The sequence below is a fragment of the Clarias gariepinus genome, chromosome 25 (genome assembly GCF_024256425.1).
Source record: "Clarias gariepinus isolate MV-2021 ecotype Netherlands chromosome 25, CGAR_prim_01v2, whole genome shotgun sequence".
Taxonomy (NCBI): Eukaryota; Metazoa; Chordata; class Actinopteri; order Siluriformes; family Clariidae; genus Clarias; species Clarias gariepinus.
In genome coordinates, this window is record NC_071124.1 from 19,599,246 (window position 1) to 19,624,810 (window position 25,565).

Consider the following 25,565-nt stretch of genomic DNA (forward strand, 5'->3'; position numbering starts at 1 on the left):
GTATTAAGAAAGTTACTTCAGGAGTTTCTGTTCTTGCGTCATCAGTTGACCAGTGCTGGGAGTTTTATCTAGGAAGAGGGGATTTTTCTAGTGATGGTTGTTGTAGTGTGTGTGTATACATGCATTTAAAAAAAAGAAAAAGAAAACACCTTTGAAGAAATCTTGTAGATTTAAGTCACTGATAAAATTTCCAGAAGTGGCCATGAGGGAGCGAGAAACCTTGACTAGAATCCCTTTTCTGGGTCACACCTGACAGTGAGGTTAAAACCCAGATAGAAACAGCAAAGAAAAGTTATGTGATGATGATTAGTTCGAGTAGGTGATTGTTAATAAGAGCACAGGATGGTCTTTATGATTGCAGCATATGAAGTTGAAATATAGTGGCGAGATTAATCCACTGTTGGCAGGGTGAAATCTTTGTACCCTTTTTTGTGCATTGACATAGAATTATACAAGTATTTGTCATCCCTAAACCCAACCCTAAGAAGCCTTTTGTTGAAATCTTTTTTAGAGACTTCCTTTTTTTTTTAATGTGTTTTGTAGTTTAAGTGTCGACCTGTCTGTGTAATCAGCACTGTACATTTTTTCTGGCCTCCTGAAATGCCTATTATACTGCTGTCATTTAACTGCCTTTCAGCTCTGCCAAATTGTCCATCATTCTTTTACATCTGAGCAGGGTGCGTAACTGAAAGTTAAACTTTTTTGTTTTGCGTTACTGTAACATCATGTGTGTGAACATACAGAAAGCTTTTACTTTGCACTAGAATGCGCGCGTGTGTGTGTGTGTATGTGTATATATATATATATATATATATATATATATATATATATATATATATATATATACACACACACACTCACACACGAGTCCGTAACACCTGTAATTTTGTTGTAAGTTACATTACATATACATTTAATTGGTTTTGCATTTACTACAGAGTTGCTCAATTATAAGACAGGATGTGGAGAAAAGAGAGAGCTGACATCATGCCAAGAGAATTCCTTATCTTCTCTGGACAGGCACATCTCCAGTTCAGTTGAGTCTTAGGGATTGCACCGGTTGCATGATTACAGTGCAGCGTCCTACATGTCTACAGGAGAAATTTCTGATTTCAGAGCTACTGTGTGTGGTTTTTGGTTTGTCTTCATGTGGGTGACTTTTATGTATTGGTAAATATTTTGTTTATTTTTTTTAATTTTTATAACAGAATCACATCAATGTGTTCATCTGGTGTTATTTTAAACACTCATTTGTTTGAATAGACCGTCTATGCCCTTTTTGGGAAAGACTGCTGGTTATGCAGTTCATACCAACAAGGTCCAGTTCCAGTTAAAGCCGCTCTCTCTGGAGGTTAATGAAGTACCAGATTCCCAGAAAGAGAAACATCGAGTGTCGGGTTTACAGTAAACGTTTTGAATCATGTCCAAGTCATGTTTTAAGGTTTTTGTTCTGTAAATGGAGGAATCGAAGCGATGCTTTGTAAATTATTTACTAGACCTATTAGGATTTTGGTTCTGGGATTGAAGTTGAAGAATTAAGCAATATCACATAAGAAGGAGTTTTGTTACAGCACAACTGTAATGCGTTCGTAGGCAGAAGGGCGCAGCTACAGCCATGCTGATTTTCAGCACAACAGCACGGCCTCAAGCGTGATTGCTTTTATTCAAGGCAAACATCATTTTGTATTAACAGGTTATGATTTTGTTTATTTAAAACTTTTTATTTATTTATTTTTTCTGCTCCATTGACACATACAGCGGACATGACCAACCGTGACTGGCGGAGTGGGCGCCCAACAGTTATTGATCTGAAAGATGGTTTTTAATTAACATGGGGTAAAATAATTTAGAATATTTATCGGTACTATATTGCCTCATATGTTTCTCTTTACGTTTCCACTAATCAGGAGTGACTGAGGGATTTGGTGTTCAGCCTTGTGTTTGAAGCTTTGTACCTAATGTGGGTTTTCACAGGTAACGGTTCTCTTCTTAGTACGGTGGACTGTTCTAACCTATTTTCACCCATGCTGCGATCGACAGTTAGTGTAATTAACACCTGGGACGTCATGAAGGTTTCTTTAAAAGAGCTTCCACTTCACTAGATTCTCTCACACAGCTCTGAGTCATACATGTAGTTAAGCGTTCCAGTGTGGTTGCCATTTCTCGTCATTACTCATAAGATGCCTCTCGTTCAAACAGATTACTCAGTCTGATTATAACTGTCGTATAATACGGTATATACTCTGCCTCGTTAACCATTCTGTTTTTCCTACAGGATCTGTCATGTATCGACGACGCGTCTCTGTTCTCCTCAACCCCCGACTCTCTGTCCGAGTACGCTGACCCCGCTGGCGTCGACAACCTGTCCCACATAACCGGCGAAGGCTCTGCCTCAACGCTAGCATTCTGGGACACACCTGGACACAGCCAGGTGAGCATTCGCACGCACCTGCTTTCTCTGCATGTTTTCTGGATTTTAGGACACATCTGGGAAAATTGCTTGGTCTACTATACATTTTGTCCTCCTCTGCAACTACGCACATACCAACAAGCATTGATTTAATAAAAAAAAAAAAAAAATCAGCTGCCATTGCCATAGTCTGATGGGCGGGTTTTGTATAAAAATATAATATAATAATAATAAGTTAATTGGTTTTGTAATTGTACGTCAGAGTTGGCAATCATGAAATAGTGGATTGCAGAACACATGCAGGTTATAAGCAAGAAGAATCAGGACATGCGTTATCTGCCTTCATTGAACCAACTATCCATGAATGTATTCATTTCAATCTCTGATGCATTACTTAAAAAATTAAAGTAGGACTTTTGTCTAAATCTCAGAGGTTTTGGAGGCGCAGTCTTGTGAGACTATAATGCGGAACAAAGCTGTTATTTTTTTATTTTTATGTTTTACATGTACATTTTTGTCAGAGGTGTATAAGACTTACTATGTCAGCCTTACAAACGAGTTCTGTTCTGGGAGCACGTTAGAAAGTCTAATTTGTTCGTAAGTCGGGGACTTACTGTATAAGGTATTTGACATAAAAGAATATCCATATTTCCAACTCATCGTGTTTTGTCTTTGTCATCATTAAGTTTGTGTTTGTTTGTTTGTTTGTTTTTTTTCCATGTTGTCCATTTGCCATCAGTTGACAAAGTTTCCAGGTTTACCCAATCTGGATGAAATCAATGCCATCTTGAACAGCCCATTAGCAGGATATAAGGTAGCTTAGAGATCATTTAATTTTTATTATGTCTTTGGTTAGGAAGGATTTTAATGTTAGATTACAAGAGATCAATGTCTTGTCTTACTATAATAGTGCTTGACTCCTCCCTCTCTCTCTCTCTCTCTCTCTCTCTCTCTCTCTCTCTCTCTCTCTCTCTCTCTGACCTGGACTTTGTCTAGCCCCCTGAACCTGTTCAGAATCCCCCAGAGGAGGAAGAGGAGGCAGATGAGGAAGAGACGGAAGAACTCGGTCACATAGACACCTACGCTGAATACAAGCCTTCCAAATGTAAGAAAGTCTTTTAATCTTCTTGAGCTTGATGTATGTGAAAACACACTCTTGTGCACGTAGAGATTTATTCTCAGGATTGAGCCGTACCTTTTTCTGTGCAGTAGCAATTATAATCACGTAAACGGATAAAAAAAAAAACTCATTGAGTCATAACAAATATGCATAATAGCAAAGCAAACCATGAGGGTTGGAATCATTGTTTGAAAATTATACACATGCTTCTTCTAAAACGCAATTGATCTACTGCTGTAATGTTATTTAAATATTGTATATTATTATTTTGCGATTATCATCTGTTTTTTTTTTTTGTGTGTGCAGCTACTATAGGAATTTCTCATCCAGACATTGTGGTAGAGACCAGCACTCTTTCCAGTGTCCCTCCCCCAGACATCAACTACACACTCTCGATCCCAGACAACACTATAAGGACAGGCCTGCTCTCTGCTCTGCAGCTGGAAGCCATAATCTATGCCTGCCAGGTAATACTGATCACATTAGTTTGCAACAAGACAAGTAAACCCCAAGTAGCTTAGTTTATAGGCACAATATTTATAATATGATTAAAACACACACACACACACACACACACTGAAAAACAACAATGGTCTGCCCGTTGGGAGAATTTTGCTTTGTTTCACACAGACAGACGCTTGGGTACTTGCACATTAATCTTATTCGCTTTTTACATTTATGTTGATTGCCAATTAGCCCACATTTACATTTATGGCATTTGACGGAAGCCCTTTTCCAATGCGACGTTAAAAAGGTATCTGTTTATACCTCTACACATTTGAGGGCCCAACAGTGGCAGCATGCTGTTCTGGGGGTTTAAATTCATGTCCTTCCGATCAGTAGTCCAAAACCTCATCCACCTAACTTCATTAGATTTAGATTTTTAAAATTCGACAAGACAGGATATTGCAGGACAAAACCCTGAAATGCGTCAAATATAAACATATTCCAAAGACAACCATTTACTTAATATAAAACAAGGAAAATAATTGATATACAAGCAATAAATTAATATCATATATCAAAAAGGCATCCTAATCAAGCACGTCAGTTATCTATACAACAGTTTTAGAGCACAGGGAATAAAGAAGACCTCATGGCAGTCAGTTTTACTCCTGAGTATAGCAAGAGTCTCGTGCTGCCGAAGAGAATATATAGGTGTTGAATAACTGACCATATAAAAAAAACATCACAAGAAAGTCCTGCTTTTTTTAACAGCACAAACATTCACAAGTACATTCTGCCGCGCATCTACAAAATCATGTACTTAACGTTACATCCTTGTTTATAAGTGTCCGTGCTGTTCATGCCTTTTTTCTACTAGCCTGTAGCTAGCACTGCAACGTTAACTCTGCATTAGTGGCATCAGGTCATGGATTTTTTTTTTTTCTGTTTATAAATTCTGGATCTTAACACTTGTCATGCTCGTACAGTATGATGCATCACAAGTCTTTGTATTCTTAATTAATGACAAGCAGTCCGTTTTTTGTGCAGACCAGAGGATGCCTTATATACTGTATACAGTTCCAATCAAAAGTTGAAGACCACTTGAAAAATGGCAAAAAAAATTATATTTTGCATTGTTGGATCTTGGTTCCAAGTAGATCTTCAACATGCAACAAGAAGTGTGTGTGTATATATATATATATATATATATATATATATATATATATATATATATATATATATATATACACCTGTGTATATATATGTCAAGATGCATGTTAGCCTGCTTAAGAATGTTTCCAAAAATACATTTGCAGGTTGACTTAGTGTTATTTTGTCCATTCTTTTAATCTGTATTTATTTATTTATTTTTGCGCTTGCAACTGATTCTCAGTCTATCAGAAGAAAAACTGCCTTTTCTAAGCCAGCTTGTGAGCCAAAAAATAGTAGGAATTTCCTGTATATTAATTGTTGTTTTGTTTTCTTCGTATCAGCAACACGAGGTTATCCTGAAGAACAACCAGAGGGCAGCCTTTCTGATAGGAGACGGAGCCGGTGTGGGGAAGGGTCGCACCATAGCTGGCATCATAGTGGAGAATTTTTTAAAAGGAAGGAAGCAAGCCCTGTGGTAAGGCATTAAATTACAGTAATCTGCGATACGATTCCAAAGAGGATAATACACACTTTCCCTAGTTGTTTTCACTGGAAGGCCTTTATATTTTAATTCTCATGGCTTATACGAAAATAAGTTGAAGGAAAAAACAAAAAAGCCTGTAGTATTCAGTGCTTTTAACTTTAACATCAGCTCCAAGCCGTAATTTATGAATGAGTTAAACTATGTTGTAAGAGAGTTGTTTTGTTAATAATAATAATAATAATAATAATAGTAGTAGTAGTAATAACATGTTTGTGCCTGGTGATAGTTTTTTTTTCCCTTTGTCTTTCAGGTTCAGTGTGTCTAATGATCTGAAGTACGACGCAGAAAGAGACCTCAAGGACATACATGCCCCGAATATTCCTGTTTTTGCTTTAAACAAGGTAAAGTGCTATTCTTGTTTAGTAAGATATTTCTCCATCTAATTCTCTTTTGCTTTTGTGAACAAATCTGCTATAATATATAATCAGTTGCATTTATAAGTACAAAGTTGTATTATGGATGCCCCAGTGCCTTATCAATGTCTATGATGAACCTTTCTTGGCTTTGTCAGATTAAGTATGGAAACACAGCTACCTCAGAGGGCATCCTGTTTGCCACATACTCAGCGCTGATTGGGGAGAGTCAGGCAGGGGGACAGCACCGCACCCGACTCAAACAGATATTGGACTGGTGTAAACCTGGCTTTGACGGAGTCGTATCCTTTCATTTAGTGCTTCTGCGTGTTTAAGAACAGGTGTTAGCACAACAATTAAAAAAAATATATTTTAAGATTTTAATTTATTATTAAACCCACAGATATTAAATGTTTAATACAAAAAAATAGCTGCTTGTTGTTATTAGTAACAATGAATGAACCAGTATTGATGATGAATTAAATATACACAATGTTTTGTATGCTTTCACAGCAGTCACAGGGTTCAATATGAAATCCAGTTCAGCCCATATTTTTTCCCTAACATTTGAACCTCTCAGATTGTTTTTGATGAATGCCATAAAGCCAAAAATGCGACATCGACGAAAATGGGCAAAGCTGTCCTGGACCTGCAGAACAAGCTGCCTGGGGCCAGGGTGGTGTATGCTAGTGCCACAGGTTTGTAGACTAATCCTTTCTATGTTTACACACACACGTACCACACATCCGCATCTTAACCTTTTAGTACCAGTCACACTGCATAATTTAAAACGATGTGATCCTGGGATCGACAGTTGCTTTCGTGTCTAGAATCTGATTCGCGCTTAAGTCGCATAAAAATGGAGCAACTCATCCTTTATGGCTCCTGACTTGAATTGATCTTGTTGGAAGTCTTTCTATAATTACCCAGTCTTTACATGATCACCACCCCAATCTAGTAAGGCGTCACAACATGCTCCCGTTGGTGCCAGTCTAAACAGAGCCACGCAACAAGGCTTCAGCAGGAGCTCCAGTAACAGAAGAATTAAAACATAACAAACGTGAAAGGAATTTAAAGACACTAAATCGACTACATTAAACTTCCTAAGACTTTCCTTGAAAACACACCCAGACAGGTTTGTTTAGTTTTTACATTCGCATCAGACATGATACTATTATTACTGAAATGCGTCTCCGTTTACATTAGCAAATATTAGCATTTACAGTATCAGGGCATAATTGTCATCTGCGGTTGACCTACCTACTGAGTTTGTTGAACAAATGTTTGATATGTTTTAAAATGTGGAACTGTTGCTAGTCATATATAATATAATGTATAATGCATTCATGGAGATCTTTAACAGAAACATCTGTACGCCTACTCAGCCACGCAATTATGTTTAATCAGACCATTGTGTGGAAGTATTCCAGTGCATAAAATCATGTGAAAATGAGCCAGCAGCTTCAGGTTCTGCCTTAAAAATGGGGGAAAATTCGATTTGGACTGTGGCATGTGATTGTTTACAGGCTGGTTTGAGTACTTCTAGAGCCTAGTCATCTAATTTAGTCACTCAGAATAGTGTAACAAAAAAATAAATGAAATGCCTTGTTTATGAAAGAGAGAAGTTCAAGCCAACAGGAAGGATATACAGTGAAGCCTCGGATTGTGAGTAACACGGTTTGCAAGTGTTCTGCAAGACGAGTAAAGATTTTTTATAAATTTTGACTTGGAAAAACGAACAAGTCTTGGTTTACGAGTACAGGGTTTTAGTCTTAGTTAGAGGCTTAGTGGGCATCTCTTACTGGTATAATCAACCTCTGCGCGCATGTACTGTTTGCTATAACACGTGCGTGTGCGTGAAACATATTTTATTGTTTCTGTATGTGTGTGTACAGCTTGCGTGTAAAGCAAAAGCAAGTCTCATTAGAAAGGTTAAAGATCCATTTTCTCTCTCTGTATTAGCCTGCTTTTTGTGTCTGTGTGCGTGCACGTCATTGGACAACCTGCCCCCTACACACACACACACACCCTCCTACTTTCGCCTTCACAGACACACACACTTTTTCTCTGCTCTACACTGAAACACGATTCTTTTCAATGATAAAGTGTAGGTTAATTTGTTTTATTTTTACTTTACAGCAGTGATTCCGAGCATCAGTAGAGAGATTTCTTGTTTATTTTTCCAATAAAAGTGTTTCCGTTGTATGCGCATATAAAAAGAGTGGAGGAAGGGTAACTGTGTAAGACGAGAAGGGGGAGTGGTGGAGGGGCTCCTTACTTTAGCTTCACACACACATGCATGGGAAAATTTGGTTTGGTTTACGTGTGTTTTAAAATATGAGCCCGCTTCCGGAATGAACCTATAAACTCTAGTGCACAAAAGCATGTCTCAGAACATGAACATCATCGAACCTTGAGGTGAATGAGCTACAATAAAAGGCGATCACATTGGGTTCCACTACACTTCCTATTCTGTCGGCCAACAACACAAAAGTCTTCAGATGGCACAGACTGACTATAATTCCCCCTGGGTTTTTTCCAGCCTTTATTGATTTGGATCCTCAGATTCCTCCTGTTGGTTGACAGGCATGGAAGCTGATGTGATCTTTCTGACTTTCGTTGGTTTAATTGATTTTAAGATGTCAGAACAAATGGGCGTTTTTATATTAGGCCTTGATGTTTCTTTTAAGTGTGTAAAATGCATAGTGTCAGCCAGATTTTTTTTTTTTTTTTTTGCCTTTTAAGTGACAATTGTTCTGTTTTCAGCCTCACTTACTATGAAAGTGAAAGTGTTATTTCTTTTAAAATCTAATGTAATGAAATAATATAAAAATTAATTAATGCACATAGCTGGTAATCCATGTATATTTTTCCTGTATACTGTTTATCATTGCCTTAAAGTTTTCATGTACTCCAGATGTTCTGTTGTCTAAGGCCAGTTTTTTTGCCAATTTGGCCACCTGACAATTTTTACCCACCAACCAACTCTCTCCATCATACTGAAGCAACCAGCCAGTAAGGGTAAAGACTAACACATGCCTCCAGGCAGATAAAACTGCTGCTTATGCTATAGTACAGGACAGCGAGACGCGTGACAAGTGCCTTTTGTGAGCATGTGTATGAGGAGGATGTGGCAGGGGAAAGAGAAGATGCTTGTTTGTAGAATTTCTCTCAAAGTCGCAGTTCAGAGTTCGCAGCCTCAAGTCGTTTGCTGATTTAAAAAAAAAATAAGTTAGCAATTTTTCCTTAGGACCAAACTAAAACCTGTTGGTGGAAAACCCCACAATATATAATTTTTCATGCGTTTATACTAAACTGTTAAGAAAAATATAACATACTATTATTGTAAAATGAATATTAATGTAAATTCAGCTACATTTTTGTATAAAATATAATACTGTATTTTTTTTTTTTTTTTTTTTAACAAAGCAATTGTAGAGGAAAATTTGGCTTGGGGTTATTGTATTTACCATACAGTACTTATACCAAAGACAGAGCAGTAGAGTACTCTACAGTATACGAGTATACTTCTTTTTTATTTTTTTTTTTTAAAGGGTGATGTATTAAGCTGAGTTTGAAATTAAATTTAAGGGGGCATATTTGGGGGTATATTTAGTATTTAAAGCTATAAAAATTAGGCATTTATTGCCGTTTATTTTACATTCACAATTTGTGGGTGCTCTAGGAACGTAACTTGAATTTCAGAGTTCGAGAGCAAATCCATCAGTTGTTATGTGAATGTAAAGTTTATATTTTTTGCTTTTTATCTAATTAATAATCTAGATTTTTAATTAAAGACGTCTCCCCCTTCTCTTGCTTGCATTTTGCCTTAAAAATCCTACATGACTATCAATTTTCTTCTTTATCTCCATACTACATTTGCCCTCTTTCGCTCTGTAGGTGCCTCTGAGCCAAAGAACATGATCTATATGAGCCGGTTGGGCATTTGGGGAGAAGGAACACCCTTCAGGACGTTTGAGGACTTCCTGCATGCCATTGAAAAGAGGTTTGTGCTGTTAAAAAAAAATCAAGCCACCTAAAGCGCATGATGAAGATGTTTGTTACCCTGTTTAACCGGGAGGAAGCTCCTTGCTGAAAAATGTAGTTATTTATGCATGTCTTATTGATGCATGAGGAGCCACCATTCTCATATTCAACAGCCAACAGCTATGCCTGCTTGCCATTCACAGGGGTGTCGGCGCCATGGAGATAGTTGCCATGGATATGAAAGTCAGTGGCATGTACATAGCCCGGCAGCTCAGCTTTTCTGGTGTGTCGTTCCGGATCGAGGAAATCGCTCTGGATGAAAAGTTTAAAGTGGTCTACAACAAGGCAGCCCGCCTGGTGAGAGGCTTAAGGCTAGAGTGAACATGACTGTGCTGCAGAAAGAGCAAGACACACTTAACCACACACACACACAGTGACTAGTCTATTAGGTGCAACAATCACCTAACATTTGCTACAAAACAGTATGTAATTTAATGGTTGATCTATGCAGATAATGGTTACCTAGATGTATATATGACATGTATTTAATTTCAAAAGTATAATTTTCCTGTGTATTGGTTTGAATTTCGGAAACTCCTGCTTGTGCGTGCCCTTTAAATAAAAGCACGCTTGACACTGACATGACAGTTCTGGCTTTGTGTTTAATGTAACCTCTGCTTTTTTTTTAGTGGGCTGAAGCAATGGAAACGTTCTCTAAGGCAGCGGATTTGCTGGGTCTGGTCTCACGTAAGTCCCTCTGGGGCCAGTTTTGGGCCTCCCACCAGCGCTTCTTTAAATACCTCTGCATCGCCGCCAAAGTGCGTCGCCTGGTGGAGCTTGCGAAGATTGAGAAGAGTCAGGGCAAGGTGAGGCTTGGTAACATTGCATGATGATCTTGAATGCTTTCTGTCTTTTGAATACTGAGCAGAAAGTATATAGAGGTAAAGTGGGTGTTTATCTGTGTGAATAGATGATTTAAAAATCATACATTTTAACCATGTTGAGGTGCAGCAGAAGGATGTTGCGGTGATTGATTAAATTTGAGAGTTGAATTTGTTGATTTGATAACTCTGTACCGTGTCTTTGTGTCTAGTGTGTAGTGATCGGTCTGCAGTCAACCGGTGAGGCCCGCACTCGTGAGGTTCTGGATGAGAATGATGGACACCTTGACCGATTCGTCTCGGCAGCTGAGTGAGTGTCTGGAACTCTGTTTGTAACCTAATGGAGGCAATAATGTTTTTATTATTACATTTCTCCCCCCTGCTTCTGTCCTTTACTCTGCACTTGATTTTGATTTGAAGGATTCAACAACTTTGTGTATTACTCATGATTTGGCCAGCAACTTCAAGAACGGGAGGTTTAACTCTCAGGTCTGAAAGGAAGTGGGAACATTTGAAAGAATTGATAACCACAGTTATTGTTCTCACTACTGAAATGACACATCTCTTACATCTGCACAGATTAGACATTCTTTTAAACGCTTTGCCTAAGCACAGTAAAAAAAAAAAAGAAGTTGCACGCAAATATAGAAACGAGCCATTTAGCACAGGCTATAATCATTTTAAGTTGAAATATGTTTGAGTTGTAAGCCGTCGCAGTATGAAGCAAGCTGTATGAATAGTGAGCCGGGTCTTGAGGTTTCAGCAAGGAAACGTTTCTGTAACATGATTTCAGGAGTCTCTAGTGTCAGCACTTTGTATCAGCCAGAGGTAATGCTTTTCTTTTACGACACAGCACAGTTTACAGGGTGGAGGGCTTTGTGGTTTCTCAGTAACATGAAAGCCTGCTTTTTTCCGTCGTATAGACTTCAAGAGAGAGAGCAGGGCTGGTGATGGAAAATCTATTTATAGCGGTTATCAAGGAAGTAGTAGTTTTAGGATCTACTACAACATTAAAGTGTTTTTATTAATGCACAATAAACAGTGATGTGTCATTGTTTTGATGAACACTTAAGGACCTGATTTTGAAAAGATCAGTTTCACGATTGCAATATCTTGTTTCGCTATAAGAGTACAGACTTTTGTTTTCTTTAAATAACAATTACGATTAGAAGGTGATTCATCTCTAGGTAGAGACATATGTTGTAGTCATACCCTGGTATCTACTTCTGTCATTTTAATAAACTATATTAAAACTATATTTGCAGTGTCAGGAGTAACAATGAAGGAGAGAGTGCTATATATGCTGACATTATTTGTGCCCCCACTAAAACAAATTGTAACTGGTTTGGAAATCAGGGTTTGGTTAAGATTTGCAAAGTCTTTTCAGCAGCACTTTTCAGCATGAACATGCTGTGCAGAGTATCTTAACTTATTACTTTGTCTTAGCAGAGCAGCTGCAAAAAAAAAAAAGATCATTTGATAAGCATGCAGCAGTCCTTACAATCAAAATGAGTGTGTGTCACCCTGCTATTTTATTACTTTGTTCTGCATGCTGGATAGCAGGACCCCGACTACATGAAATTGACAGCATGAGTAATAAATAAATAAAAGAGTTGTTGAAACTGTCAGCAGTCTATGGAAGATAAGACTTTTAACATTAGGCTACATAAATGCAGTAAGGCACAAATTAGTTCCTTTTTCAAACTATTTAGATTTTTGACATTTGAGATTTTAGATCTCAAGCTATTTTATGACACTTTGTTATTAACATGAGAATGTTTACCATTAGAATGGGTAAATATATTTCTGGGTTAAAGTGGCTTTTGTAAATTTTGTGTTAAATTGATTTTCATTTTCCACATCTCACATGATCGTCTGAATATCCTGTAGATCAAGCAGTTAGATTCACATGACGCATGTATACACGTCCGAAGTACAGTATGGAACATTGTAAATGAATAATGCAGAGAATGTGTGTTTCTCCAGGGGTGTGTTCCAGTCTCTGGTTCAAAAGCACTTTCCATTAGAGAAACCGAAGAGAGAAAAGAATGTTGGAAATAAAAGAAAACGTGAGTAACTTGTTGGGTTTTTTTTTTTCATCTTTTTTTTCCACCACAAATTGTGTATTGCATTCATATAATTTTGAGCATTTAACCTCAGTCTGTTTGTAGTATCTAGACATGCATAATAAGGTTATAAGGAATAAATATAATATTTGGGTTCTCGTAGGTAAACCAAGAGGTCGACCACCCAAATTTTTAAAACATGGTGTCGAGGTTGGTGGAGTTATAAAAATCAGTGATGGTTCAGATTCAGACTCTCAGGACATGGATAGTGACTCAAATTCGTCCCCTGAGTCACTGCAAGACAACGATGACGTCATCTTTGTTAACCACATCAATGGACCCACTGGTAGGTTGGGGTGGGGTTCAGTAGTTATCTAGAAATGGTGCTTTAGACTTCTATAGGGGCGGGGGGGGGAAACTCAAGCTTTATTTTAAGCCATTTTTGCCTCAAACAACCTTGGGTTTGGCGTAAGAATTACCTGAGAGGGATTAAAGAACTTAATGAGTACAATGACTACATTTCTATGCTTTCTTTCTTGTGCTCTGTGTTGCAGAGTATCTACATTATAGCTCTGGTGTACTTATTAAACCTAAGGTTAAATTTGAGTCTAGACTGCTAAATCACATGGGACAGGTTCAGCTCTTCCTGTCTCCCTCTGCTAAAACTGTGTAGTAATATTTATATTTATATAATATATAATTTTTTTTTTATTTTTTTTTTTCCCCCGCCCTTAGCAAAACTGGAAGATATGAAGCAGCAGCTGTTGGGTAAGATAGCAGAGCTGGGAAAGGAGCTTCCTCTTAACACACTGGATGAACTGATTGATCAATTTGGAGGGCCGGAAGAAGTATCTGAGGTAAGGGTTTGCATGACTTTAAAAAACGCATTTTCAGAAGTGTGTGTGAATGTCTGCTTAAACCGTAGTCGTGTGCGCAGATGACTGGTCGTAAGGGCAGAGTGGTACGGAGGCTGGATGGGAGGGTGCAGTACGAATCACGTGCTGAACAAGGATTCACCATAGACCATGTAAACATCAAAGAAAAGGAACGCTTTATGACTGGCGAAAAGGTAAAGATTCAGCTCTTGCCGCTGCGCACTTACCTCCCGTTTGATTATATATAAAATGGGTCTGTGAGTAAACAAAAAATGTTAAGAACCCTTTCTCTCTCTCTATTTCGAAGCTGGTAGCGATCATCTCAGAGGCTGCAAGTTCAGGGATTTCTCTTCACGCAGATAAACGTGTGCAGAATAAACGAAGAAGGGTGCACATGACGCTCGAACTGCCCTGGAGTGCTGACCGCGCAATCCAGCAGTTCGGTGAGTGTGGGGTGAAAAATTCTATCATAAAGAAAGACTCCCATGGTATTAAGACATCAGTTCTCTTTAAGGGTGCATCAGATGGTATAAAATAATTTAGGCTATTTAGTGAAAGTGGAATATGTCTGTTCCAACAGGTCGCACTCATCGCTCTAATCAGGTAACGGCTCCAGAGTACATCTTCCTGATCTCCGAATTAGCGGGAGAGAGACGCTTCGCTTCCATCGTGGCCAAGCGGCTGGAGAGTTTGGTAATCCCATATCCACCAGTGTTGTAACTGTTTAGCGTGATATATATTCACACAAATACACATGCAGTGTATCATATGTCTACAAGAAGACTTCATGGATGTCTCTTTCTCATCAGGGGGCGTTGACACATGGTGATAGACGAGCCACCGAGTCCAGAGATCTGAGCAAATACAACTTTGACAACAAAGTAGGAGCACGCACAAATTTTATACCATTTTAAAGCTTAAAATGATTATAGCCGTGTTGTCTCTTGTACAGTGAGCACTTTTTTTAAGTTGCACAAATAGCATTCAGATCAGCGTTGAAGCATGATAGAGAAATCCATCATCTAGATACATTTTAGTTATGAATTTAATATAGTACACATTACAGTCAGGTAAACGAGTTACTTCACATCCCTGTTGTATCTCTAAAATATAATTTAACTATTTGCATAAGCAAAAATGGAACACCTTGGCCTTTAAGATTGTTGATCAAATTGTCCTGAATACGTATAAATCTTTTTTCTCTCTCCACACAGTATGGCACAAAAGCTTTGGATAAGATCACTAAAGCCATCCAGGGTTACATTGAAAACAAAGTTCCGCCACCTAAAGGCTATCCAGGAGGTGAAGCAAGATTCTTTGCAGGTACAAACATTATACACTCTCTATAATGTACTTATTACTTGTGTTCTGCATGCTTTCCCTGAATATTAGGCAGACTTTATTTTTAAAGCTGCTCATAATGGATCACTTACTACTCATTAACTAATTATTCTTACGCTCTGTGCATGGCAGATATGAAGAAAGGGATGACGGATGTAGGCATTTTCTGCAAGGAGCCACGCTTTGGCCTCAATACAGAGAAAGGTAAATATGGGTTCCTTTGTGTCAACATTTTCTCGCCATCCAGAGTTTTTCAGCCTTATTGTGCAGTTACAACAGACCATAATTCCAATTGGACTTTACCTAAAAAAAATCTGTTTACACCAGAGTTGATATATTTTGCCAAAACGTTTAAAATGTTATTTATTTTGAGTAAATTCCTGTATAGAGATTATAAATTAATGTTTAATCATCTGTGGTAAAAGTATTGTATAAACTTTTATTTGATTGGTTGTGTTCCTCCGATAAAAAAAAAAATTTATAATAATAATAATTGTGATCTCCAGAAAGGTACAAAGTAGAATTTATTGCCGTGGATCACTCAGTGCATTCTAATGAGAGTCCTTCTTTCCTTCCTCATTTAGAAATTATAGTGCTCTCTGGTAGGCAGCTCTGTGGATTAGGGCATTAAACATTTAAGATGCCAGTGTCTGCGATTAACCGTTAATCAGTGTGTCCCCACTGGAGTTGAGTTCGTCTGCACTGCATATTTATTTGCCCAGGACGATGCTGTCAGAATTTAATTGAAAGGCTTTCAAGTCCAGCTTAATCATGATTCCTTTTTCTTTCTTTTTTTTTTCTGTCTACAATACCTCCTTCTTCAATAACCTAGACTGCAACATCACTAAATTCCTAAATCGGATTCTGGGCCTGGAGGTGCACCAGCAGAACTTTCTTTTCCAGTACTTCATCCAAAACTTTGAATACCTGATTGAGAAGGACAAAAAGGAAGGCAAATATGACATGGGTATACTTGGTAAGCAGATGATCTTATACACACAAACAGTGGCTTACACATGTGTTCATTAAAATCTGTTTATTCTGAACGTGTGAGAAATTCAAACAGCTTTGTTTTTTTTGTTTTTTTGCATTGAACTCAATTTACTTTAAATTAAATGTGTATCAATATGTGAATCACCTATCTTTTTTTTATTATTATTATTTTAAAGTTTGCTTGTTTCTCTTATTTATGATTGAATTGGGATTGGCTAACAGATTCAGGGTTGTATTTTATATCTTGTGTATGTGTGTGGCTTTCTTAATCGGTGTTTGCTCTGTGTGTTATAAGATCTGGCTCCAGGTAATGATGAGATCCATGAAGAGAAACAGGAAGTGTTTCTGACTCCTGGGAACCCCCAAGAAGGCCAGGTCATCCTTTACAAGGTACTCACATCCTGTGTGTTTTCTGTTATTTCCTCTTTATTACCTAAGGAGAGTACTGGGGACTTTCTGTATTTTAAAATGTTAGTCACCTTTTGATGTTTTTAATTTTAAAATGGTCACAGAATGCAGTGTACAATATACAACATAGTACAAAATGCAATCTATACAGAATGCTGTATTGGTTAATGTTTGCGTGTCTATTGAGACTCATTCATTACAGTAAACGATATTACACTAAAAACTAAACAGAAACTAGAAGTGTTGCTAAATATAGTTTAACAAGCAAATGGACATCATTGTTTTTCATCTCATTATTTTCCATGTAGTATTAGGTTTGACTTTAGTGTGGAGCTGGCAGGACGTGCTTGAGAGCATATCGTACGACGTTTATAGAATGGGAGGGGTCGAGCCGGTTATTTTTATTCAAGGATCTAAAATCTACTAAAATATCTCAACAATCTGAAATCAGTAAAACTGAAACTAAAATATGTTTAAAAATAGAAACTGCTAGACGTTAGAAACCACACTAAAAACTAAAACTAGAAACTAAAGTTTAGATTTCACATGAAAGCTGTATTTTTTATATATATAAAAGGAACTAGAACACTACCAATGAATTACTTTATAACAAACTACAGTGTTTCCTCACAGACCTAAAATATACTTGCGATGGAAGATAGCGGAACGTGCCGACACAAAAGTGGTCTAATACATAGAACACATGCATTTAACACGCTGTTTTGATTTATTTGATATTAATTTCACTTTTCAGAGATCCAACCTACAAACCCTCAACTCTATCTATCCATATGTGAAGAGTAAGAAATTGTTTAATAAAAATATTCATATATAAGGGTTAGGATTATGCAATATAGAGTCTTGCATCCTTAATTTCAGCAGAACCTGGACAAAATGATGAGCTGAATATTATTTGATTTTAATTGACTATATACAAAAATGAGTGAGGGAAAAACGTATTGGGTCACATAGCTAAAGAAATGGCACAGATGCATAAGATCATATTTTTTATGGTTGTTTTCGGTTCTTTCTATGATCAACAATTAACAATTATAACGTGCATTTTGTGAGTTTTTCCTTTTTACGATGTGTGTGTGTATGTATGTGTATATATATATATATATATATATATATATATATATATATATATATATATATACTGTACAATTTTATTTATATATATATATATATATATATATATATATATATATAGGTTTTATCATAATAGTGTACAATGTTATTATGATAATAGTAGATGTTAACATTCCGAAATAAGTTATGCAGTGACAAAAAAAGTGGTAAAAAAGGTTTTAAGATAATTATATGTAGTAATTTTAACAAAGACTTTTGACTGCTAGTGTGTAAAGATACTGAAGTGCTTTTGCTACTGTGTTTTTAGATCAGTGTGGATCGGGGGATGACATGGGCTGAGGCCTGTAGCAAAGCAGACACCCTGACTGGAGAAAATGAGGGCTTCTACCTTTCACACAAGGTATTTAGAACAATCAGAGTCATCACTAATGAGTAATCATTGCTGTTTTATGCTGTTTTTGTTTTGGAGGCTTGTTGAGTTGTTCATTTTGTTGATGGTCATTTTGTCCCCAGCTGCGTGGGAGCCAGCCGTGTGTGTTGTTGGCAGAACAAGGCCGAGGCCATAATCTCATTGTCTACAAGCCTAACATCGGCAAGCAGGCCCACCCTGAGAACCTGGATAATCTGCTACAGCGGTACCGCAAGGTCAGGAGTGAGCCAGAGGCGCAACTCTATTGGCTCTTTCTTTCGGTCTTTAATGTACAGGGAGATGTCATTAAAGTTAAATACTCGTAACAGCTCGACAAACAGAAATGAGTTTTTTTTTATTTAATTTTCTTTATTATTTTTATATTTTTTTGTATGAAACATTGTAAATCTCAAGTGATACTTCATGAGCATTATTAATGACATTGTAAACCTGGAATACGTTTTAAATCATTGTTGCACAGTGACACCTAGTGGATGTCAGGAGGTCTGTAATTGTTGTTTGTTTTTTTATGCTGTAGGTGACACCGGAAGAGGCCAAAGACTGCTGGGAGAATCAGTTTGTCTTCTCATTCCAGAAGTGCAGCCATGCCAACTGGTGAGTAGCAACACAGGTTGTTTTTGTGTTAAGCATTTTTAAAAATAAGGGAAAGATTATGAATATCAGTATGAAATCAGCTATAAGCAGGTGACTGGGTAGGATTGGTAGATGGTGTGTGTCTGTATTAAAGATTCCTTTTTTTGTTTTTTTACTTTTTGGTGTTTTATAATGACATTATATTTTTGATATTCTTTAAATACAGTAAAAAAAATTACTTTCATTTAGATTGAATCTTTTTCTCTAAGTTTTGCTTCCTATCATGGCTAAACTTATTTCTTGTTAAGTTTAAAATGAACTAAAAGTAAGAAACATTGCTTCATGGGCCTGAAGCACTACAATAGCACACGCACACACAATGGTGTGGTCTTATATTGTCTGTTTATTATCAGCTAAGAGAGCATATTTAATCCTTAGGTCAGGTACCCTTTGTACATCCCTTATATCAAAAGAACAAAAGTCATTGACATTTATTAAAGGGGAACAAAAGTGTTCTGGTGAGCCTTAGGTAGTATTACTATATAAGGAATGGTGACGAGCAATGAGGAGGTTGTTTTATACTCATATGACATAAAGACAAAGACGGGTAAGAGCTGGTTTTCTTGTTAAGGAGCAAATTGGTTAGTTTTATGACATCTTCGTTGTAAGGTCAGCACTTATGGTTCCAACCATGTAGCCAGGTGCAGTGTTTTTACTTCTCTCATTTATTTATTCATTTATTTTTGTCATCGAGGGCTGATGTATTGAGTATCATATGTATAAGAGGTATGTGTGTGTGTTTTTATAGGAAAGGTAAGTGTAAGCAGAAGGAGCAGGGTCAGGAGTGCTGGCTTGGCATGCGTCTGCGACAGTACCACATGCTGTGTGGAGCTTTGCTGAGAGTGTGGAAGCGTGTCGCAGATGTCGTCTCTGACATCACCAACTCCAGCATCCTGCAGATTGTGCGCCTTAAAACCAAGCAGAATAGCAAGCAAGTTGGTAAGTGTTACAATTTGTGTGTGCGCACTGGCATGTCGTGTTTTTTTTTTTTTTTTTGTTTTTTTTGTTTTTTTGGTAATCTAATTTTAGTCAATCAGACAGTTGAGATTTTTGTGTTGTGCTGATGTTATGTTAAATCTTCTTCAGGTATAAAGATACCAGAGAACTGTGTGGAGCGAGTGCGCAGTGAACTTTCTCAGATGGACACCGAGGTAAGGCGAGCTCGGCAGCAGAGGGAGCAGCAGAGGGAGCAGCAGAGGGAGCAGCAGAAGGAGCAGCAGGTGCGGGAGCAGCGTGCACAGCAGTATCAACATCGCCTCCGCCAGGAGTTCCTCAAGTTGCAGGAGCAGCAGCAGCAGAAACTCCTCTCTACCCACAAGGCCTTCAGTCATCATGCTATGCATCAATCGAGCCCACAAACGTTCTTAAGCCTACGGCCTGGCCAGGCTGTCCTGCACAAGAGCCAGGCTGTGGACGAGGTGCTGGATCTCACAAACAGCCCCTGTCCCTCCCCTGAGCACAAACCACCTCGTTTAAACGGAGCACCGAGTCTGAACGGAGTCGCCGCGATGAACGGTCGCTTCGGCGTGCGGAGAGGAACAGGGGAGGGAGGAATCCCAGAAACGTCGTACCTCGAAGAGCTGATCTCTCAGGAGCAGCAAAGGGCGAGGCGACCCCACTTACAGCACAACGTGGCCCGTAACAGCGTAAACCAGCCGCAAACCATCCACGCGCAGAAGCAACACACGGTAAGCATGCTGCAGCAACACAGGGCAAACCCAGGACATTTGCTCACGCCCCAGCAAAACACCGTTCAGTTCAACTCACAGCTGCTGAGACACAATGGGAGCAAACCAGACATTAGCACGCTAACCAGTCAAGGCTTGGGTGTGCAGCAGTTTCAGCTCGTGAACTCCATGTCACGGCCACATAGACCGCTTCAGCATCCTCCTCCTCCTCCTCCTATACAGCAGGACGGTCATCAGCACTCGCTGATGCGCACACACGCACACAGTTTGCATACAGTACGGGAAAATCATATCAAAATGCCAGTCTACGAACCTGCGCCACTTTCACTAAAACTGAGTCAGTCGTCTCAGCAGGGGTCACTCGGCAGTCAGTCCATCACAGAAAATCCCGCGACTCCACAGGACGACTTTTTTAACCTTGACATGCTCCATTCTCAGTACTCGTTATCCTCGCAAGCCCCACCTTCCCCTTCATTTTCCTCGTCCTCCCCTGGGACGTCGTCGCTTTTCTCCTCAGACCCGCAGTCTTCTTCGCTCTCAGATTCTATCTCCCCTTTTGCGGCGTCGTCGTCCGAGCGACTGACTCTTCCACTACCCAACGGCCACTGCAGCATGGATGCCCAGGACGCCCACGGGGGTTCTGCAGATCGCCGCCACTCAGTCATTCAGTTCAATTCTTTGGACTGGGACGCCACCTAGTGGCCACTAACACCTGCGAGCTCATTATCACCACTGTACATGCACATGGCAGGACTGTCTTCTTTTTCTTTTGTTTGTTTCTTTTCTCAGCATGTCTGTCTGAGGTATTTTTGTTGTAGGTGGTTTTTTTTTTCAGTTACTTCCTCCACAGATCATTCATCCGCTGGCTATAGTTGGGTTCTTTACAAGTGTTTTCATCAGCAGTGTTTTTTGTTTAGTTTTTCCCCTTTCACTGACATTAGGGGCGCTTGCTTGACATTGATTATTGTATGGCTTGTCGTTTAGGTGAGGTTGCTAATATAGAGACGAAGCGCTACGTATGGGTCATCAGAGGGGGGGAAAAATCGCACTGCTCCTGTAGGAGATGGGGAAACGGTCTGCGACGTTAAAAGGGAATGAATGGGAAACGGCTTTAGCATAAAATGTTAATACAAGGGAATCTTCTGCGTGAATAAAGGGGCAGATACATAGGGAAGTTAAACCTGTTTGGACTCCCTGTTTGGACACTTTTTTTATCCACAAGTGTGAAAAAAAAAAAAATGACCCTACTTATTTCCACAAGTGTGGAAAATGACCCTAACATTACCTAAATTACCAGGTAGTGCAAGTTAGTGCAATGTTATCTAGTTAACATTGAGATCAAAATGCTCATGGCTTGAGCCCAACTGACAGATTATTAGCTCAGCTGTTCCCACTATCCTCCTGATTCTGTAGCAGACTTAAACAAAGACGTTTAATTCAGTAGATTTTTATTTATTTTTATTTTTTTATACTTTATTTTATGTTTTATTTGATGAGTTCTGTAAAAGCTTACAACAGGATTAGTTACCTTATTTCCCATGTGTCCCATTACACAACACCTTTTTGGTACATATGTAATTTATAGTTTTAAGCCAATAAAGAGAACTGTGCCAGGGCTTTAGATAAACATAAATCTTTAGGAGGAGCCTTTGGCACTTAAACCCAAAATATTTAAGAGCCAAGACAATTTTTTTTTTTAGGAGCGTGCTAGTATACTCTGGGCAGATACAGCAGAGGCAAGAGTCTAGAACAGGATTAAAGATCTTCATTCTTGTTTTGGGGGATCTGTCTGGATTAAACTAGTTGCGAAATAAAAAATATTGGGCGCATTGCCATCTGAAGCCCCTTGTGCAGTGAAGATCAATAAAAAGTGCAGCATTGTTTTTCCCTCCCCCTGTGGTGCGCGCATGCCCTAAACCCGCTCTGTCTCTTGAGTGGATTTTAATCAACGTGCCTCAGACGGTCATTTTCCCATTTCAGAGAAAAACAACCTTCTTTTTTTATTTATTTTTATTATTATTTTTAAAGCGGTACACTAGTTCATATTTCTATGAACGTCATTTCTGAATTACGGCTTAATCATCTCAAAGCATTAACTAAAAATATTTATCACTATGGCTCTCGCTGCTTATGAACGATGCAGATTTTTTATTTCTTGTTACTGACCAAATGCAAGCGTCATCACTTAAATGCTGATCAGAAGGACTACAGACGTCCTGGAACACCCTCATTAGTGCACCTTCAAATACACAATGTATATTTATTTATTTGGTCCTTTGGGCTTCTGTCACACCTACTCCTGCTTCCTGTTGAAAAATTTAATCAGACCTGGAAGAAAATGCCTTTAGCTCAGTCAGTGCCTTTGTATCATTAAGATGCAGTTAACAATTGTGTGTGTGTATGTGTGTGTGTTGTGTGTGTGTGTATGTTCTAAAAAACAGATTAAATTCATATTATTTATTATAATCATCATCTTTCTCCCTCTACGAATACATCTGCTCTACTTCACTAGAGGGGCTCACTGACATTTAAAATTTGTAATACTGCTGTTTTACATATTGACCCCGTGAATTCTTTTCCCATAATTCCATGGGCCTGAGCCTGAGTAGAGGGACAGAATGGCTGGAAAAATCTAGGGTTGAAAATAAAGCTAACAAAACATCATCCCTAGATTAATGAAGTACTTTATTTGCTTTACTGCTTGTTTTGTACTTTTCTCAGGTATAGTGTAAACTTGTTACTGTCCAGACCAATTATTTAACTAAAATAACTAAAGGACCTTTTTTTTTCCTTTTTTTTTTTAACTTTGGGGGTCGAACACCAAATTATGTATTGGGCAACTCATTTATCTTAAGAGCTTCTTTTTTTTCTCTCTCTCTCTTTCCTCAACCAATTGCGTTATTAAAGACTTTCGACAGTTAAACTACTGGACCTCATGCTAACCTCAGCCTTCTTCCTGAGGGAGCAAAACATTTAGCAATAAAGATAAATTCGCCCCTTGAACAAGTCTAAAATAGAGCCTGAAGGTTGATTAGGATTCTTTTTAGGCTCTTGTTTCCTTGTAATATTTTCAAATGTATCAGATAACTATTATATTTAAAAAAATTAAAAGAAAAAAAGAGAAGATTACTAAGAATACGTTTCTTATGAGGTCAAGATATTCTTGTATAGGTGGAATGGAAGCAATTTGTTGTCTTTTGGTGTTGTTACTGTTGTTTGTATTCTTGTTATAATGACTATAATTATTGTTATTTATATCCTTGGGACATTTTAGTGGTGGATATAACCATGTTAAGTAGTTTAACACTTTGTCTTGTTCGGGTCTTCTCTTCATTTGTCCGTGTATTCTCTATTTACAAAAGATAAAAGAAAAAGGTTAAAAAAAAAAAAAAAATGGTCAAAGCTTATTTTAATTCCCCACCAAATCTGTTGCACTGCCTTGCACCCTGTCCATCATCGCTGTGTCATGTATGTCTCAGCCATCTTTTGCACTAAACGTGCAAAAAAAAAACTCTCTATCAGGCTTTAGCCATTGATCCCAGTCACACCAAAGTCTCCTGCTTGGTCTTGTGTATTCTCAGGAAAAGTTAGGGAATCTTTTTGAGCGATGCACACAGCAGTGAAATACTGTGCTGCATTTCTAACTACTGTATTTCTTAGACTTGAGGTTTTCAATATTTCAAAAGAGGAAAAAAAATATTTGCCAGACTATAGAACGGATTTCCGATATCCCAGATACTAATTCATTATCCCATCCAAAAGGAAAAAACGATCCACCATTGATTGGAGAGTTGGTTTCTCTTTTCTTTTTTTGCCATCACTGTCCTGTTTACTGTGCGTTATTGTAAATGGTTCTTTGACTGTTTGACGTGTCTCTAGTCTGAGATCCTTGCCCACTGTGTAAGAGATGAGATTGCTCCGTTGTCCGATTTCTATTCTCTTTCTCTACCCAAACTTTTATATCCTGTCTATAAAGTGTAAAAGAAATCATGAAACGAACACTTTCATAACTAAATACATTTATTAAAAGTGCTACTGATTGTATGTATTATTATTATTATTATTATTATTGTTATTTCCAGTTAAAATTTATTTTAAGCACTTTTACCTTGGGTATTTTATCTGAATATTTATGATTTTAGTTGGAAATGTAAATATTGTAAACAACTGTGCCTTTTGATTCATTCTGAACGTTTTCTACAACATAACAGAAGGAATATATTGTACTGCAATATTAATTTTTGTTAACAAACAAAATAAAAGTTTAAAGAGTTTGTTGAAATCATGGCTCAACTACCACATCTTTGTTTGTTCGATCTTTCTATTTCTTTTATATACTGTACAACATTTAAGGTAACTATTAACTGATTTAAAAGAGTTACTCCTTGCTTGATGAAAAATAATTTTGTTAATGTACGAGTGTAAGAATATAATCAGCCAAGCTGTTTATGGGTTTGGTGTCATTCTGGGTTGATTATTTTATTTTTTTTACCCTCAACACCATATTGTCTAATTCTAATTGCAGTATAATTACATTTTTAATGATTTCCAGAGTGTTTTGTGTAAAATTATACTATCATATTATCAGTAATGTTAATAATTTGTTCACTAAACAGCTTAAAGTATTATAGGTTGAACACCATTAATAAAAGTAGAATGTAGACTGAATATCAAATGCAGTCGAGTACGAACAACAAAATGAAGGCAACAATAAAGAATAACATGTATTCATGCTGCTATAGGAAAATAACTAACAATGAGCTTGACATCTAAAGGATTAATTCAGTGATTATATTAACAATATTATTAGTTATTAATACTATGCCCAAATGTATTATTTTCACGTAAACCATGTAAACCACAGCAGGTTGCCAACAGTAACCCCTGTTCCTTTATCAAAAGATGGATTCAGCTTCAGGATTTTTGACCTTCTTAAGAGTTCTCAGGGGGCAGGGGTAGCTCAGTGATTAAAGTGTTGGCCTGCTGATCAAGATGTCCTGGGTTCGAGCCACCAGGCTGCCAATGTTGCATTCTGAGGAGGATTGTACACCCTAGGTTTCCATTTAACGCTAATTGGGATTCAACCCCAGAACCAACAAGTTAACGGAACTAAGGTGAAATTAAAAAGAGGCAGGAGATTTACAG

General features: G+C 37.8%; 1 protein-coding gene across 3 annotated transcripts in view; it reads left to right on the forward strand.

Moving 5' to 3' along the window:
• The window catches only part of sbno2a (strawberry notch homolog 2a), a 32,590-nt gene extending 7,869 nt beyond the window's left edge, over positions 1-24,721 (forward strand). For all 3 annotated transcript variants that reach the window (XM_053486422.1, XM_053486424.1, XM_053486425.1), the window contains 28 exons: positions 2,276-2,431; positions 3,150-3,224; positions 3,407-3,515; positions 3,837-3,997; positions 5,471-5,604; positions 5,924-6,014; positions 6,185-6,328; positions 6,607-6,724; positions 9,927-10,032; positions 10,217-10,370; positions 10,703-10,879; positions 11,107-11,204; positions 12,881-12,963; positions 13,124-13,306; positions 13,696-13,817; positions 13,898-14,029; positions 14,143-14,278; positions 14,416-14,528; positions 14,645-14,716; positions 15,050-15,158; positions 15,309-15,380; positions 16,009-16,152; positions 16,465-16,559; positions 17,977-18,069; positions 18,183-18,314; positions 18,617-18,693; positions 19,481-19,671; positions 19,819-24,721. In XM_053486422.1, the coding sequence (XP_053342397.1) occupies positions 2,276-2,431; positions 3,150-3,224; positions 3,407-3,515; positions 3,837-3,997; positions 5,471-5,604; positions 5,924-6,014; positions 6,185-6,328; positions 6,607-6,724; positions 9,927-10,032; positions 10,217-10,370; positions 10,703-10,879; positions 11,107-11,204; positions 12,881-12,963; positions 13,124-13,306; positions 13,696-13,817; positions 13,898-14,029; positions 14,143-14,278; positions 14,416-14,528; positions 14,645-14,716; positions 15,050-15,158; positions 15,309-15,380; positions 16,009-16,152; positions 16,465-16,559; positions 17,977-18,069; positions 18,183-18,314; positions 18,617-18,693; positions 19,481-19,671; positions 19,819-21,119 (4,578 nt within the window). In that variant the 3' untranslated portion in view covers positions 21,120-24,721. The remainder of the gene's footprint in view (positions 1-2,275; positions 2,432-3,149; positions 3,225-3,406; positions 3,516-3,836; positions 3,998-5,470; positions 5,605-5,923; positions 6,015-6,184; positions 6,329-6,606; positions 6,725-9,926; positions 10,033-10,216; positions 10,371-10,702; positions 10,880-11,106; positions 11,205-12,880; positions 12,964-13,123; positions 13,307-13,695; positions 13,818-13,897; positions 14,030-14,142; positions 14,279-14,415; positions 14,529-14,644; positions 14,717-15,049; positions 15,159-15,308; positions 15,381-16,008; positions 16,153-16,464; positions 16,560-17,976; positions 18,070-18,182; positions 18,315-18,616; positions 18,694-19,480; positions 19,672-19,818) is intronic.
• Positions 24,722-25,565: the final 844 nt, after the last annotated feature.